The sequence below is a fragment of the Phalacrocorax carbo genome, chromosome 1 (assembly GCF_963921805.1).
Source record: "Phalacrocorax carbo chromosome 1, bPhaCar2.1, whole genome shotgun sequence".
Lineage (NCBI taxonomy): Eukaryota > Metazoa > Chordata > Aves > Suliformes > Phalacrocoracidae > Phalacrocorax > Phalacrocorax carbo.
Window position 1 is genome coordinate 214648198 of NC_087513.1, and position 18771 is coordinate 214666968.

Below are 18771 nucleotides of genomic sequence, written 5' to 3' on the forward strand. Positions count from 1 at the left end.
CTAGCGTTACCAATGGAAAGACAGGAGTACATTTTAGCAAGGTGGCGGAAGTAAATCCAAAAGTGTACTTGGGGATGACTTGTAGAGAAAGGAAAGCATACCTTCAGGTTGGCACAGCTTCTCCGGCAAAATTTAAAATTAGTATCATAGAATCATGAAGGTTGGAAAAGACCTCTAGGATCATCAAGGCCAACTGTCAACCCAACACTACCAATAGTTTAGTTAAAACTGACAAGTAGTTTAAGCCTACTTCTCTCCCCATCCCACCTTTCTAACCAGTTCGCGTAATACAACCAAAGGGGGAACCAAGTCTTTGTAGGGCCACGTTGCAATGAAGTGACCTCGATAATTAAGGGAATACACTCAGAACCCCTAAAATTGAAGAGAAAAAGTAGGTAGAACTTCAGAGACAGATTTTGCTGGAGGGAATCAACGAATGATACCCCGGGAGGAAGGATGGTGGTGTTATTGGCAGTGACAGAAGGCAATTAAATGCTTCAGAAATAATGAGAACACGCAAGTGTGTGGAATTTGCAGAACTGGAAAGATAGCAGGCCCAAGGGTTTGTCTACACAAAGAAATCTAATTTAAGTGACTAGAACTGTGCTAAATCCTTGTATAAGAACAAAATTAAAATGACCTGAACTTGATTGAACTTAGTTTCTCTCGGAAGTGAATTAAGGTATTATCACTTAAGATCTCTAGGTTAGGATTAAAATTTCCACGTTCATGGGTTTGACAAGTGCCTTTAAAACAGTGATTGTTTCTAAAGCAGCAAGCAACACACCATCAGTTTTAAGTTCTTCTTGCTTAATAAAAGTCTGAACATTTACACTGGGTCTGTGGGGATGTCTTGGGGAAAGTCAAAGCAAGTTAAGTGAAATTCCAACTGGAAGGTGATACGACTCTAAATTCACACCTTTTGTTGAATTCCTCCCTGTATGCCTGAACAGATATGCCTGTAACTCAAAACAAAGTTCAACAAAAGCACATTTAGAATGAAGACAGAGAGAAATCAGTAATTTTCTGGTGTAATCCCCTGACACATACGAACCCCAGCTATTCACAGGGGAGAGACAGAAAGGGGAAACCAACTGAACCCTTGAGAGCTAAAGGTATATGCTTATTCCAATACTGATTCATCCCCTTTTTTTCCCCACTTTCACCCACCAAGCCCGTGCTCTGATGATTCTAATGCTTCTCAGTGTCTCCTAACATTTCCAATACCCTTTTGTTTGTCATAAATAGTTTTTATTTTGATTTCTATAATGTATTCTTAACCTCACCCAGTCAAAACTTTAAGGAAAAAATATTTACCCTTCTGTGTCATTATCTTTTACGTTTGAATTTTAGACACTTGAGTAAGGAAAATATTAACCGATGGTTCAGCTCTGCAATCTTGCTCTCACCTCTCTCCAAGTATCATCATTAGATTTTGGACACTGGCAATAGATTTCTCATGCTACCCAGCAACATAAAGACAGAAACTCCGTTCCCCTGAAGTCCCAGGCTAACAGCTGAAGCCACCGATCATTAGCGTAGAGATCTCAGTTTTGGTTAATGCTATCCCAGTGGCTTCAAAAAAATGCAAGATCAGCCATTCCCTTTCAACCAAGCAGAGCGCATGGGGTAGCATTAAATACCTAGTTAAAGAAATTTTGCCACTGCCAATTTCTCATGTTAAGCCCACCAAAAAAGATGCAAATGCTACATTATGTCTTATAGTGCTGAACTAAACAGTTACTTACCATAATACTATATAAACAGATCGTAGAACTATAATGGAAACTAGTGTTCCGTACATTATCTGGAAATAAAAACAGAGAGAAAATTCAGCAGTTGGATTCAAGAGACTTTACAACACACTCCAGGAGTAAAACATTTTTGAAGCCTCTGTTGATTTTTATTTTTCAGTCTCAGGAAAATAGCATCCCCTCTAACCTCCTCTCCAGAAAGCCTTGCATAAAAGTTTCAAATAAAAGTATGATTACAAACCATGCCCTTTATGCAGTTACGGGAACAGCCAGCTGTAAAAAAACCCTGCTTCACTTTTTTGAATTGGAAGGCAAACACTAGATGGCACTCAGCAAGCACCCTGAAATGAAAATGGTAAATAACCCTTCCATCTCTTCTGTGTCTGTGCATGTCAGCCCAGGATTGTGTAAGCATCAGCTAAAGCCATTTTTGAAAGCTCTAATTCCTTCGCTGATATTTGATTAATATTTTTGCTTGAAAGCAAACACCTGAATAGAGTAAGCGCTATGCCCACACTGAGCACCAAAATGCAAGAAACTTTCCAGGAAGCATTTAAAACCAACTATCACAGATTGTTGGGATTCAATCTATACAGTGGGAAGGCTGCACACTCTGAAAAGATCCATGGGCAAAATCTGGCTCGCTGTAGGCTTGATGAATTTGAATGTAACCGCCTGACTTATACAAAAAAGTCAAAGCAATAATTTCTTTTCTGCCTCGTGATCTTTAAATCACTCTCCCTGTTTTTTATTCACCAGCTTAGGATCCACACACCACCACCACCACGACGTACAGACTAAAGAAGAGATGTGGTCAGTCATGCCTGAAAAGTGATGCAGAAGCCACTGCAGCAGGGAGGATTGTCAGACGCCGGTGACATTAAATTACTCTCCACCTTTCTATTCTGAACTGGTTTCCTCCTGCCAAAAGGCAGTTTTTTCCAAGCAGTTTTGCCTTGCTCTTCATCTCTCTCCAGTGGTGCACAAGCCCCTCGCTATTTTTTGTTTCTGTATTCACTGACTTCCCTTTCTTGCCTTGCTTTTAGTTAACTCATAATGCTGCCTTGTTTTACATGAAACAGAAAAACTATAAACCTTCACTAACTATTTTTAAAAGCTTAAACCTCACAGAAGTGTGTTTACAAACCAGTACCCTTACCGTGTCGTACCAACCTCCTCATAACTTGCCTTCTTTTAAACTACGTTGTCTCCAAGGCAAGACTACCTCGTACTCTGCTGTAACCAGGGCATTCAGCTATTACTATCCTGCAAGCATATGCACGTGTCCAGTCATCCAACATAAAACAGATCACTGTAATAATGCAAACTGAAACCTACCTTTCAGAAGTCCATAATGGAAAATTTTCAAACACTTTTTAGCTGTAAGGACAAGCTGTAAGCTGCTGCACACACTGTATTATCACTGCATATATACAGAACAAGAGAGACAACACAGCCCTTATAGAATCGTAGAAAGGGACCTTTAAAGGCCATCTAGTCCAACCCCCCTGCCATGGGAAGGGACATCTTCTACCCGCACAGGTCGCTCAGAGCCCCATCCAGCCTCACCTGGAATGTTTCCAGCAATGGGGCATCGACCACCTCTCCGGGCAACCTGGGCCACTGTCTCACCACCCTCATCGGGAAAATTTCTTTCTTATATCCAGTCTGAAATCTCCCCTCTTTTAGTTTAAAACCATCACCCCTTGGTCCTACTGCAACAGGCCCTTCCAAAATGTCTGTCCCCATCTTCCTTACAAGCCCCCTTTAAGCCCTGGGGGGCCGCAACAAGGTCTCCCCACAGCCTTCTCTTCCCCAGGCTGAACAACCCCAGCTCTCCCAGCCCGGCCTCGCAGCAGAGGGGCTCCAGCCCTCGGAGCATTTCTGTGCCCCCTCTGGCCCCGCTCCAGCAGCCCCGTGTCTGTCCCGTGCTGAGGAGCCCCGAGCTGGAGGCGGCGCTGCAGGGGGGTCTCACAGAGCGGGGCAGGGGGGCAGCACCCCTTCCCTCACCCTGCTGCCCACGCACGGTCTTCCCAGGCACAGAGGTGAGGTTGACGGGTTGGTAGTTCCCAACTACCAACTACCTCATGAGAAGTGGCTTGGCAACTACACCAGCCAATTCCCTCAGGACTCTGGGATGCATCTCATCAGGTCCCATGGACTTGTGTATCTTCAGGTTCCTCAGGTGGTCACAGACCTGATCTGCTCTTACGGTGGCAGGGACTTTGCTCCCCCAGTCCCTGCCCTGCCATCCCTCCACTCGGGAGGTGTGGGAAGAGAGGCTGCCAGTGAAGGCTGAGGCAAAGCAGCTGTTGAGTACCTCAGCCTCCTCCTTGTCCATTGTTACCAGTTTGCCAGTCTTGCTCATCAGGCTTTCTTTGACCTTCCTTTTCTGGCTGACATTCCTGTAGAAGCACTTCTTATTACTCCTTGCACCCCTTGCCAAGTTCAGCTCCATCCACACCTCGGCCCTCCTGACCCCATCCCTACACAACCGGGCAGCGTCCCTATACCCTTCCCAGGATACCCGTCCCAGCTTCCGCTGCCTGTGCATTTCCTCTGCCCTTTAGTTTGACCAGCAGGTCTCAACTCAGCCATGCTGGTCTCTGGCCTTCGTTTCCTGATTTCCTACACCTGGGGATCGAGAGCTCTTGCGCTCTATGGAAAGCGTCCTTAAAGACCTGCCAGCCCCGTTCTGCTCCCTTGTCCCTGAGGGCAGTTGCCCAGGGGGCCCGATGGACTGACTCCTTGAAGAGCTGGAAGTTTGCTTTCCTAAAATCCAGGGTCCTGACTTTGCTCTCCGCCTGACCCACATCCCTCGGGACTGCGAACACCACCAGTGCGTGACCACTGCAGCCAGGCTTGATGTCACCGATTAGCTCACTTGTGTTGGTGACCAACAGGTCCAGTATCGCATCCCCTCTGGTAGGGCCGTCTGCGGCCTGGCTTAAGAAGTTATAGCGTATCCCAGGAGTCCCCCGGATTGCCCGTAGCTTGCCGTGCTACTTTTCCATCAGATGTCGGGGTGGTTGAAGTCCCCCAGCAGGACGAGAGCCCGCGAGCACAATGCCTCCTGTAGCTGGAGTAAGAAGGCTTTGTCAATCGGCTCCCCTTGATCGGGGGCCTGTAGTAGACACCTGCCACAAGGTTCCCTTCATTGCCTCAGTCTCTGATTCTCACCCATAAGCTTTCAACCTGCTCGTGGCTATTCCTCAGAGACAGCCCTTCACGCCCTATCCATTTCTTGATGTAGAGGGCAACGTCTCCGCCCCTCCTTCCTCGCCTGTCCCCTCTGAACAGCCTGTAGCCATCGATAGCCGCACTCCAGTCGCGGGATTTGCCCCACCAAGTCTCAGTAACAGTAACTGGGTCATAGTTTTCTAGCAGCACGGTGGCTTCCAACTCCTTCTATTCGTTGCCCATGCTGTGTGCACGGGTGCAGAGGCACTTCAGCTGGGCTGTCACCTTCTTAGAGGAACGCCCCTTAGTGCCTTTGAGGTGTTTCCCTGTTGGCTTCTGTTACCTCAGGAGCCCCAGGCTTATCTCCATAACACTTTGTGTGCTGCAGCGTAGCCAGCGCATCTCAAAGCGGCAGGCTGAGGGCCCTTGCTAGCACCCCATCCCTCTAAATTTGACATGTCATCCCACAGCTTGTCACAGGCAAGCCTGATATTATTCCTCTCCCCCTTCAAGTAGAGTTTAAAGTTTATGTTTGACAACAGGTAAAAGTAAGCTCCAATATTGACTATGCAAAGTCACTCAGCATAGCAGCTTTTTATTTGCATTTAGAGTGAGATCAAATAACTTCAGTAACTAAACTACTACTATTGTGTGTTCTGCTCTGCAGAGCTAAACAAAGCAAAACTATTTGAAAGGCTAATTGGTTCTGGCTTGTACTTCATATGAAACTGTTCGCTAATTCCAGTCCCCTTGCCGGGGTACACCACTTAAATTGGGGAAAAACACACCCCAACAAAGCCCGCTAAACACAGCCTGAGTATCAAGTGCTTTTCAGTCCCAAGCTAAGGGTAGAAAGGGGACGGCTCAGGGTACAATTCTTCATCACTGACATCTTGCCTAAAGAGACCCCACCATGTTACAAATACAGACTAAATTTAAAAGCTAAATGCCCTTTTACTTCATCAGTTTCATTTAAAAGAGCCTTTTTCATTTTCCTAATCAAATCCAGTAATTTATTCTGAGAGAGGTGTGGCACAGAGCAAGAAACTCCTAGAAAGGCTCCTCTGGAACCCAAATCACAGTTTGATGCCCTTTCCTTGCTGATCTCCTCTTTCCTACAGTTTCTGTTGCTAAAATGCTCTTCTGCAGCAGACACAGGAAAACCCTACCCATGAGGACACTTTTCTATCATTCTCATTAGGGGTGTGACCACCTTCAAGCTTTTATCCAATTTGCTCTCGGGTTCTTTCTACAAGGCGTTAAACAGCATCAGGCTATGCCTAGAGAAACATGGCTTCTAGGCAGCCCAAAGCCCAGGTAAAACACAGGCTAAAAATGCTCACTTTTTTTTTTTGCAGCAGCTGTTAAAAGCAGGAAAGAGCAAAAAGCTACGAAAAGCTTTCTTTGTAGAGCCTCTGGCTTGGTGTCTCCTAGTGAGTTGCTTAATGGCTCGCAGAAGAGGACAGTCTTAATGGAGGAAGGAAAAAAAAAAAAAAATAAGAACAACCTTGCAGTGACTGAAGAAAAATATGCCCACAGCTGACACTTCAATTTCTTGCCCTTTCCGCTCCCCCACACAAACAGGTTGTTAGCAGTAAAACACATTCGTGTTTAAAAGCCTGTGAGAGACTGGAACAACAAACTGTTCTGCTCTGCATGCTCCAGTCCTCCTCTTCACGCTGAATGCAAGCGTCGAGGAGGTGTTGCTGTGATATGCAGAGACTGTAGCTGCACGTCTCGCTACAGCTGTTTCTTACAAGAGGCCTATAAACCGAGCTACACAGCTTAGCTTATACTTCAGGGAGCAGTGCTTATTTTACTCCTTTACCACCCATGGATTTATTATTTTCATCATGCCAAAAATTCGTTACGTACCACCCGTCTACCCAAAGAAGGATAAGAGTAAAAAAAAAAAATCTGCCTTACTCAGTTTGACTCCATTTTTTCAAACCCTTTAGCTCCCTTTGCTGTTCTTCTTTACCTAACACATCCCTTAAGTGACAGATGAAAACCCAAGCAAGCTTTGTGCTATTTGGTCTCACCGTGCCTTTAAATTGTGAGCCAAAGAACACCCTTGCGCTGCAGTTGAAACAAAAGGAAACAGCAGGATCTTATCTTTTTTTTATCATTAGACAGTTACCTCTTTGCTGTTTAAGATGCAAGTAAAGCTGTGTGTATTTCAGCTTTGAAGCTATCTACCTACTTTAAGCGTATCTTTGAAATGGGGAAAAAACCCGAAGTCTTATGAATACACAGTGCATTACCTGATAAGAAGGCTAATATGAAGAACATCCTTCTAATTCACAAATGGGAGGTAAGCAGTTCAGGGCTCAGTGTTTGGCAGCAGTTTTGATGTGGAGGCAGTTAAGCGAATCATATAGATTCACTTCTTACGCAAGTCGGAGGCAAGGCTGGTACTCTACACTGGGGGAGCATATAAACTGGTTCTTCATCTACCCTGCTCCTGCAGAAAGCAGCCGTAGCCTGTCATTTCCACTTCTCTGTTTCCTCTGCTCCTGGCCTTTTTGCCCATCCTTGGTTAATAAAGTCAATTTATCAGCCTCAAATATTAGCGTACACATTGGGAACTGCACCAAGAGATTTTGTGTTCTTGGCAACCGCTGCCTATCTATTAACAAACCAACCAGTTATCAAAAAATAGTTAGCCTAAGTACTTGAAGTTGGAAACTGTATTTGCAATTTACAACAAAGAAAAGGGTCTTCTACATGTTGTTGGATTTCTGGAAAAGAAACCCGAGCAGAGAGAATAAGGAAGGGCAACCCCCGTGATGACACTGACGCACCGAGTTACTCAGCATTGTTATGGCTGTTCATTATTACATGCTGCCTTGACAGCTCCTGAATGAACCAATTCAGGTCCACTTGGTTTGGTCTTGTTTAGATGCACGTACGTGATGGCAAAACAACACAAGTCACTGCTGCTGCACGGCTCGGAGCAGCTCTCCAGAGCTCCCGGGACACTGTCTGCAGCAGGAAACTGAGCTTCCCCTTCGATGACTTGTAAAGCTGATCCTTTGGAGGGTCTGAACATCCTTCCACGTTCCCTAAGCTATTGTGCAGATAGAAGCACTAGCCAGAATGAAAGATGTACACGCTTTCTGGAAGACATCCCCAAACAAGCTGTGTAACAGAGTGAAAGGTCACTGAAATAAGTTTTATACGTGATTTTCAGCAGGACAATGCCCGAGTAGAAAAAGCCCCGTGGTGGAGACATGCCCTGAAAAGGTCATTTTTAACAGACTGCTTGGCAACCTGAACATGTAGGAAATAAGACAACACGTTCCACTAAAAGGCACAATATATTAAACCACAAGCCTACAGCTGTTGCCGTAGAAGCAGGAGGGACTCTGGAGAGCTGCAGGACATCGAGTGGGTCCACACAGACTCCCCAAAATGGGGAGTCCTGTAAGTTTGAACAGGTTGTACCCTGACAGAAGATATTCTTCCTGCAGTTTCAGGCTCTCATATGTACCTCTACACACACATTTCATAGTGATTTCACTCCCTTCTTTATATTTGTATATTTAAATCACCGGTGGAGAACAATTTTATTAATTTTTTCATTGAGGCAAATGAAATAACCTTTTCTCCCACACTCACTCTCTCCCTCTTACCCAAAGCCACCTTAACCGGCATATCAAATACTTGTATTTTACTTCTATCACTGTTGCAGAAAACTCACTGGTCATGTTATTATGCTGTGACCAGCAAACACATCCAGGCACTCCCTCCCTCCCGCCTTTGGTGTCTGTGTGCAGGTTAGAACAACCATCGTTGGTATTTGCCCACCAGTGCTCTTCCATTTTGACTCATTTGTCACCCTAGCCCTCAAGGTCTCCCAGTTACCCCTTCGTTTCCTCCTCCTGGACTTTTATCATCATAAATATCATCAGTTCCTGCTACAGGTTGTTAAACAAAAACAGTCCCACTACTGATCCCGAGAAAGCCCAGAATGAGACTGCATTTCATCATCTCCTTTATTTTCCACTAGTCACTCTCTTACCCTACTTGCAATCCTCATACTGATCTACTTGTCCAGCTTGCTTAGTTCCTCACGGGACACCATAACGCCGCCTCTGGAATGTCTATGCAAAATGTTTTTTTAAATCACATTTCCTAATGTAGAAGAAGCAGCTATTTAATCCAATTTTCTATTTACCTTTTAATTATTTGTTTGCTCAAAATTTGCTTCAAACTCTTGCAGCAGATGACTACGCAAATAAAACAGGTTTTTAGATCTGTTTCATTATTCACATAACGCGGCCCTCTAGCTGACTGAGGTTTTTGATCGCTGCAGGTGTATAGCCAGCATATGGTACGTAGCAAGTAAACAAATCAGGATGGAAAACAATGCTTTGTAGGTGACAGCTTTCTAGGTCATATCGTATTAGAAAGAAGGCTACTTGTAAGAGTCTAAATTTTTTAACTGCCATGGTAATTGATTCTATTTCCAGTGCTGTCTTACATTTGTCTGTCTATGGATCACTCCATACCAGCAGCCAATCCTCCCCTACCCGGTTCCTTGTATAAGCACACATATACACGCAGTAAAAAGTGGTGAGCAACTAATCTGACTTAAAACTAATTCTGAGGAGAGGTTTAACATGTTCAGTTCCCCAATCAAATTCACATCAGAGGGTAAATTTGTGTGCCAGATGGGAAAGAGGGGAGAGGCATAGCTGTTTTCTTTGACAGTGATGCTGGCTTAGAAACAACTTGGAAACTGGGATGCAGGGTTGTTTAGTGCCATGGAAATTAGGTAATAATAGTGCTCTAGCCTGAGAGAATTTGACATAAACAAGACAATACATGCTTGTAAAGGCCACTGCTATCTTTCATTTAATTGATGAAGCTGCAAGAAAATACCCCATCAGTTGTTAGGCAGGGAAGTAGTTTTTTCCTTCTAATAATGTGCAGCCTCCAACTGACCAAAACGTGCATCTCATCCCTCCTATGGTTAGGGCACTAAGACCCTTAAAGATCTGCAATATGTGCACGGAGAAAAAAAAGTTGGTCTCTGTTGCCACTGTGCCATGAATAACAGCCTGAAATCCCCTTCATGCCCTGCTGGCAGTAAGCAATTTATGAGCCTAAGTTGGGAAGGAAAGTAGAAAGTAATTCACTGAAAAATGAGGCTTGAATCCTGGTGACTAAACATAATAGGATCCTTTTCCATTCTTACTGCTCTCCTTTCGGGGGGGAGGAACCAAACCAAAAACCGCTGAAACAATGAACAATATAAAGCTGTCTATGTAGTTATCCCCTTTTTTGCAAGGCTGACAAATGATGATGATTATAGACAAATACCTTGAGGAATGAAATGCTGCTTTATGTCCTGACGCTGCTTTCCAATACAGTTAGGGACCGAAACTGTGATTTAAACTATGATTGCACAAACATATTTAACTTTACTTCAAGCCTATGTGACCCGTTCAGTTGGAAAATACTGTTGGTTTTTTTGGTGCACTTTAAAATAAAGGACAAGTGTTAAGAAAATAACGGTGCTTAGCTGTGCAGTCAGAGAAACGTTTCCTCTCGATTTACAACATATTTGGCAAAGATTTTGAAAAAAATGAGCGTAGTACTTGAATATTTGGAATTTGGCCATAACTATATGTTCTCCACAAAAATAAATTTGGAAAGAGTTGTTGTAAGAAGTCCAGCACTTTTATGGGCTTAAATCTTTTCTACATTGATTCCTCATGTATAAATTGTAACAGGGAATTCGTATTTTAAACCTAACAGAAACCAGATGCAAAAAATAAACTGTTGCCCCAGACCTTTAAAAGTTTCCTTATTTCCCTCTTTCCAGACAAGTCATAATATCTATCGTCTTAGTATTTATGACGGAACAATACCTATGCCAATGCATCAAACTCAAATATAGTGGGGCTGTGATGGTTTTTATTATAATAAATATAGGCCGAATAGATAACTGATTAAAGAAATAAAAGTCCAATATACGTACTAAATTCTGCCACTGTTGTTAACAAAATTACTTTGAGTCACTTCATTCAAAACCAGTTATAACCAGCTCAGTAAAAGCATCAGAAATTGCCGCTTTCACCCCCCTGCAGGAAATGTAAGTAAAGGGAACAAAAAGAAAGGGTTTCATTAACATTATCATAAAAAAAGCCCTGCAAGCTACTCTTTATCGATAGGTAGAGTAACAATTCATGTTTCTAGGAGAGATTATTTGGAGCAGCTGGGAATTGTATTCATCAGTGCTTCACTAATCCACCAACAGGAATCACGTATCATTTGTAAAACTGCTGATGCAGCAGGCACGTTTTGACAAGCGATAGCACTACCAATTTCAGAAATTAAGGCTTAAAAGCTCTGTCCTGCAAAGAGCTCAGTACTTTTGCTTGGCAATTTTTCAGCTGTTATCCCTAATCAAAAAATCATAAGGGAAAACTACTCTTGGCATACATAAATGAGCATATTTTGTGAAGAGGCAAGTGATACAAGTCCAGTCCCCACAAGCAGTGGATGAATATTAACACTCTTGGGCTGCCACAAAAGGAATCTGTACCAAACGTGCCAGTAAGCCTGTAAGACCATAACAACTCTGCTACATAACCCTAGAAGACATTCTGTGTTTAAATTCAGCTTGAATTTGCACAAAGTAAAACTAAGTAGTTAAACTTATATGTTAAAATGGAGAGAAAAACGTGGTGCTAAGTGACCCAAGCCATGTTAGAAAGTCAGGTCACAGTTTCACAGCAGCTGCTAATGGAAAGAAGCAGACAAGGACTCATTAAGCCCTCCCTCTCACACACACCTTAGCCCATGGGAAGGGTCACCTTGTTACGCTTGCCACTGATTAAAACGAAAAACAACAACAAAAAACCAAAACCCACATAAAATATTATTATGGTGCTAAAACACAACACGCATTAAACTACTGTAGTTTTTCAGGTCACCAAGTTTTAGGATGGTAACATGACAGGCAGCAGTACTGCCTAAAGAAAAAGGCAAATTGTGCTTGCCTTCCATTTTCCCACCAGCTACAAAATCCTGCAGAACGTTCCACTAAAACAGCACAGTTTAAAAACGAGATTAGCTTCTCCAACAGAGCAAGATTTACCTGATGGAATACGGGCTCCTTCAAATTTAAGTAAATCTGGAAAGATTAAAAAAAGAGAAATTATATGCAACAGAGAACAATCGTAACATTCTTCATCTAAATATTGCCAAGACTAGTTCCGTTACAATCAAGACACAAGTGCCTGTCCATGCACCATTAAAGTTGATTAAACATCTGAAGTTTCCTCTGGCAAAATCTGAGGTTTTAACTGTGGAATTATTTTAAATTAAGAAGCACAAATAGAGGCATTAACATCTAAAATCTCCTCATTTAACAGAGTTGCAACACAGAAAAATAATTAGGATGCAGAAATTACCAGACACATTCTCGATACGCACTGCAAGAAGAAAACGTCCTCTGCTTTGATTTGCTATTATTAATGTTTTTTGACAATGCTTTAACATTTCAACTCATTTTACGAAAAGCTAGTGGTTCTTCCTATTGTTCATGCAGTTCATTTAATTTCTGCTTTTGAAGAGATAAGGGCACCAGGCCTTAGGCATAACATGGCATGTGTCTAACAAAATTTTGGGATGCACAGGAGAGAACCGGCAAGTATTTTGAAGGCAGAAGGTGACCCATAGCACTTCTTTTTAAGAAATGGTTATCAATAAAAATAATGGAGATTCCAGCTGTGGTTGACAGCCTGCACAAGACTAATCTTATTTGTAAAGGGGGCACACGGCACTGAGGAAGGGAATCGAGTTAGCCATGACAAAAAGCTTAGAGGAATTTTAACAGTAACAGCTGAGTTCCTTTTATTCTGGCTGTTGTTTTAAAACACCAGCTAATATCCTGGACTATGTATCACAGTTCACTTTTTGCAGTCTGTTGAACACAATTATTCCCATTTCTGCAGATAAATTCAAATGAGGGAAGATGAGGAATACAGCTTGTCCAAGGTCCCATAACAAGTCAACAGCGGCTGTTTTTCTCACACTCCTATTCTAGCAACTGGATTACCGCTTTTCTTCTTCATGTATTCTATACAGCGGTTTAGGTAGAAAGATTAGGTAGAAAGAGAAGATTTCTCTGGCCAGCACATAATTTTCCCAACAAAAGAATAATTTGTCCTTCTTGACTGGAAGTGAGAGAGATTCAGCACTGCCCGTATAACATTCCTTCACTGCAGGAAAACTGTCAACCTACAGGTGAAAATACTGTATTAGAAAAAGGTACTTACTATGCTGACGACAAAGCTGTATGTTATTAACAAGAAAAGCAGTGGATAATTGACCGTGTTCTTGTACTTGAAACATTCATATCTGGAACGGAACATAAAGGAGAGTGAGAACATTCATCACTTACCATATAAAGAACACAGTTTCAAGGCATATTATCACAAAATTTGTGAGAAAATTGATGCAAATGAGCCTTAGGCCCTTCAAGAAACTGTAGGTCCTCCAATAAAGATGTGTCATTTTAATATTAAAAAAAGAAATCACACTTTTACCAATAAATGTGGGGTTTTTTTGAAAAAAAATCTAGTGCAAAATACCTCAATAAGCTCATGCATCTACAAAGAATAACTTAGTGGAAAGAGTTTGGAAAGTAGAAGTGTTTTCAGAAGGTTCTTAAGGGGTGATAATGGATAGCAAATTAGAAATGAGTTTAAAATGCAATACAGCTGCCAAAAACCCATTACATCTGTGAGCTAAAGGCAGCAGGGGAAAGGGACTGCCTTACAAAACAGCGAACTCCAGAGATCTGTTAAAATGCAGATTGTTTATGGCTCTACGACAGTCACAGCACAGTAAATTTGCTGGCCTGAGTACTGGTAGAAGTGGAAGGTGAAAACAGCTAATGTCTCCTAGTATGTAAAACAACTAATTAAAATATAGCTTTACCACCTCTAAACTACACTCCAGTCACAGTTGTAATGGAGTTATACACCCACATCCCAGACCATATCTACATCCGAAAAAAGGTCCAAAAAACATTGGCCATATAACTCCTTACATCTGCCTAGTTTATGTGTTGTTAAGCTTTTGGAAACAGACGCCATCATGGATGAATAAAGGGAGACAAAGAAAAAACATATAGGAATATCTGGGGGGAGGGAGGAATCTACAAGCCAGCACAATGTGCTACGTTGCAAAATGCCTTGCCAAAGTAATTGCACAGCTTGAGAGTCAGTAGGACTGAATGATGTATAAGGGAATGTCATGTGCGGAACAACCTACCTTGAAGAAAACCAAAACGATTATTAAAGGCCTCCTAAACTAAACATTAGCTCATTCTTCAGAACATTTTAATTACTACCAAACATACATACATGGAATCTTATTAGAGCCATAAACGCAGTAACAGACTTCCAGTGCTTTTGAAGATAATAGAGTAACCATTGCACAAAATAACCATGATTATTTTTGCAAACAGATTTTTATAGCCACTTCCCATCCTTTTCCCCAATGGCATTCAAATCAGACAAAAGAAATGCAAATGCAGTTTCAAGGAGATAGTGGAAATATTCCCACTGTAACGCTCTAACCGAGGCATTATGATTCCGATCCCGAGTTTGCACAAATCACCCTAATGCATGACTCACACACAATTCCATCATAATTTCCACAGATGTGGGTTTAGTCCTAGAGCATCCCACCTCCATTGCAAACTCCCAATAATCTTCACCGAAGCTATTCCAATTTTCAATGGCTGAATATTTGATATGTAAAAAAAAAATTTGTCTTTTTGCTTTTGGTCTTTTTGTCTGCAACAGGTTGATTTATCGTTTGGATTTTCCAAGTGACAGAAGAAATCATGTTAAATCCAGGCCTTGCAGCAACAGGCAAGAAAAACACAACTTACGGTACCTTTACAGTCGCCGAATGCTACACTGCTCCCAAAATTAAGTGGGAGAAAACAACCTGGCATGGAACATGCATGACAGCTTAATGCCAAGACACTCTCTACAAAATACGCACTCAACTCTTCATAAAACCTTTTTTCTTTACTTTTCCAGATGGAGTGGAAAGCAGGTTTAACCAGAAATCTGAAATTTGTATTTGGAGTCAGACTACAGCAGAGAAGTACAGTTCAAATAAATAACAATATTGATGATTTTGTAGGTGTTACTGAAGTTGATTTTATTACATCTGCTGTTTACATACCAAGTAACACTGAGCTCCGGTTGTATACTACAGTGTCTTTTACAAGAGGTGGGGTTTTTTTCCTGCTAAACAAAGACTGGTAAAACATCTCTAAATTAGCAAAAACTAGGACTAAAACCAGCCTGGTGCTCTAATGGCCAAGTCATAATGCTGTGCTGCTAGCAAAACGGAGATCAGTAGAAGCTTCAGTGTCAGCCTCGCTATACGCTAGATCGGGATTCACAGATTCTACATTTCAAAAGTTAATATTTCGTAAATATTCAGAAAAAGAACATTTAACAAATACTTACAGGCAGTAGACAAACACACAACAACTGTATATCATTGGCAGTTCATCCAACAGCTACAAAAAGCAGAGACATCAAAACATGAAAACTACTTTTAACTCACACACTCGTGTAAGTTAATTAAGGAGAGAAGTCTTAAGAAAACAGGAGTTAAAGTCATTTGGATATCTACTTTCCTGACTGTACTTCAGTACGCAGCAGTGTCAAATCCTACTCAACTACTGAACGCTTGCCGCATTAATAAGGTTATTACTTTGAATCTTTTGAATATTATGTTTCATAAAAAGCCCACACCTTCAAAGACTCATGCCGCTTCCCCCGTTCATACCTCTTGAAACATTTATATGAATTAGTTTTGTAAAGCCAGATGGAATAAGGCCACCCCAGTTACAGCCTGCTCAAGGCAGCCAGCAGCATTTTACTTCTGTATAAACTTCACAGAGAAACTGAATCATTTTTTTTCTATAACATAAAATAGAAATTTTGCCCATTAGGAAGTACCTTGCAACGTGCTTGCGTGTTTACTTCCTAATTCTGGAAATTTCTTACGTTGTTTTAATTCAGAGAAGGGGCGTTTATTTGGTTAGTTGGTTGTTGTGGGGTTCTTTTTTTTTTTCCCCAAATTCTGACTGCCATATAACGTTTTATTGTCTTAAATGATTTTTACACTTTGGGAGAAGACCAGTGTGTTACGGTCTTCTGTAATTGTTACAAAACTTTTATAAAACATTATTTCTCCAGGAATTTGCCACCTTAAAGGAGATGGATTTAAAATAATCACCACAAGAGGTGGTTTCTCAAGAACAGGTACGCTCAAAATTGCTATTTGTCATTAGAAGCAAAAAAAAAAAATCATAGCATTATTTTTTCTTCTAAAATGTTTCTCAAAGGACATTAACAAATTTCTGCTCATAAATACACAGTTAAACTTACCTTTTCTCATGAAGGACTAAAAACGATGAAAATCTAAAAACATACAAATGGATCAGTGAAGATCCACTGCCTCTGATTTCTAATATGTTAATAAAAGTTAATAGTTAGGTATCTTAGAATTGTTCCACCAGGTTTGACACTTTCCTAAAAAAAAAAACCAAGAACTGGATGCAAACAAGATTTTGATCTCTTTCCACCATCGCTCTAAAAGCTGTTAATGGCCATACCTGTACAGAAATTACCTTCTTCCTACTGGTACAGGTTACTTAATAAGCTCACAATGATGTTTTTCTGAATAATGAGACACATTAAGAGCAACAGCAGCTTACACACAACCTTTTATTAAGCCTGCCTGATTCTGCTTGGTTTGGGAGAATTTCTCTAACTGCACAGGCAAAAACTTTTAGTTTTGAGATTTTTGTATTGGGGAAAAAAGTGATCTAGTTTTTTAAAGGAGAAAGATATATTATCCTGAGTGTGAACTATTAGCTTTTTGTGGTTTTGGTCACAGAAACTTCAGGAAATATTTCACAATACTGCTAAACAGACCTACCAACGAGCTGCCACTGAAAGGGCAGGTCTTGCTGCTTCACCCACGCTCCTGCGGCTTCCCTCGAGCGAGGCAGTCACGCTCGGCTGACCCACGGTGAGCCAGTTCCAATAGCTGATTCAGCACACCGCTAACCTTGCAGAAAAAGGTTTAAATCCCTGAACCTGTGCATTATAGGGTCAGGGACAGCAATAGGTAGCACAAAGAAAGTATCAGGAATGTATCAGAGCTGGTAGCTGAACCCAACAGGCGCGTTAGGTGGCACCTTGCCGTCACGTTACCTTCGCTGTGATAACTTAGAGGGAAAAAAGAAGAGCTGAATTCAGCTTTATACTAATAGTTATTATTTATAACTTCAGTGATATTCTTTACCAAGTCTGAAGGAATTAGCTGCAGGATTAATTCACAGAATCCCAGACTGGTGGGGGTTGGAAGGGCCCTCTGGAGCTCATCCCGTCCCACCCCTGCTGGAGCAGGCACCCCCAGAGCAGGGGCACAGGGCCGCGTCCAGGCGGGGGGTGAATGTCTCCAGGGAAGGGACCCCACAGCCTCTCTGGGCAGCCTGTGCCCCTGCTCTGGCACCCTCAATTCATGCAGCTCTTTAAGAGCATAAGTCACTTAAGGCCTCATAAAAGAAAAAGGCAGGAAGAGGGTAGAGTAAGAAATACAATATAGCAAAATTTTTCAAACTTGGACAGCTGCTACACTCTGAAGTTCATACGCCGGCCGCGTCTCAGTGACATAACGGTAACATCAAAGAGCCTCTCAAAAGATCCTAGTCAGAATTTGCTTGCAGAACACAACAAGCTTCTGTATCCAAAAGAATTAACACTTTCAGAAATACTGTCAACAGCATGACTGAACACGTCTGAACAATGAAGAAACATGGATAGAAGGAAACTCAGTGAGCTGATTTCGCTGGTTAAATAAGCATTTTGGATTCTTGAGGAACGCACAATCAAGCACATTACCTCTCTTTTTCTCTTATTTTTATGGGAATCACTTCAGAAGTACTCAAAGTAACTGCTTTCAAGAACAGAAGCTTTCACATTTCTCTTAATTAAGCGGACTGAATTGACCATTTACAGTATTAAGACTGAAAAACAAATGTAAAAATAAAATCTCTTCAAACAGCTACCAATGCTGACTGTTAATCATAACAAGAGATAAAGCGAACAAGAAAAGATTATTTACTGGTTAAAATGTTTCCCCTATGGTGATTCGTGAGCTAGCAATCAGAGTTAATTATGGGCCACTTGTGGATTTCCCTTGGCTGCCAAAATAATAATTGTAGTTTGTGTGTCTCGCACAAAGCCTTTTACACCAGCTGGAAGGGTGATGCAAGACATTCCTGCTCCCCTCTCAGCTGCTGCTGCCCACCCTCTGCACAGGTCGTAGGCCCCTTAGTTGTCCTGATGCAACACCAGAACTACACGGTAAGTAGCATCAAAGTGAATTGGATTAAAATAGCCTTTACACACACCCCAAAAAACCCCAACCAAACCCACATAAGAATGTTTTAAGCCTGAATCATTTTAACGATCTGGGTTTCAGGGTGGCCTTGCTCACCTCTGCATCAGTGTAAGGAAGAGGATTCGAAACACTGGCAGGGTTAGGAACACACAGCTGAGGGAAGAGAAATGAAAAGGTGGAAATTCAAGGCAGTTTCACCACTGAAGAGAACATAGGTAAGTCATGCCCCTGTTTGGGAGGGAGTGGTGAAACAGATCTAAAAACCACCTTCTTCATGCCCAGAAAAGCAGAAAATATTCTTACATGGTGGCAGCAGTATGCTCCATGGAGGCTGACAGTCTCCAGCACGCATCAGAGAGATAAAATGCAGCAT

At 41.9% G+C, this 18771-nt stretch overlaps 1 protein-coding gene across 1 annotated transcript in view; it reads right to left on the reverse strand.

Moving 5' to 3' along the window:
- The window catches only part of ACER3 (alkaline ceramidase 3), a 63711-nt gene that overhangs the window by 13196 nt on the left and 31744 nt on the right, over nt 1-18771 (reverse strand). Inside the window, exons 4-7 of the mRNA XM_064441503.1 lie at nt 15446-15498; nt 13229-13310; nt 12046-12081; nt 1749-1807 (exon numbers count right to left, since the gene is read on the reverse strand). Of these exons, the coding sequence (XP_064297573.1) occupies nt 1749-1807; nt 12046-12081; nt 13229-13310; nt 15446-15498 (230 nt within the window). The remainder of the gene's footprint in view (nt 1-1748; nt 1808-12045; nt 12082-13228; nt 13311-15445; nt 15499-18771) is intronic.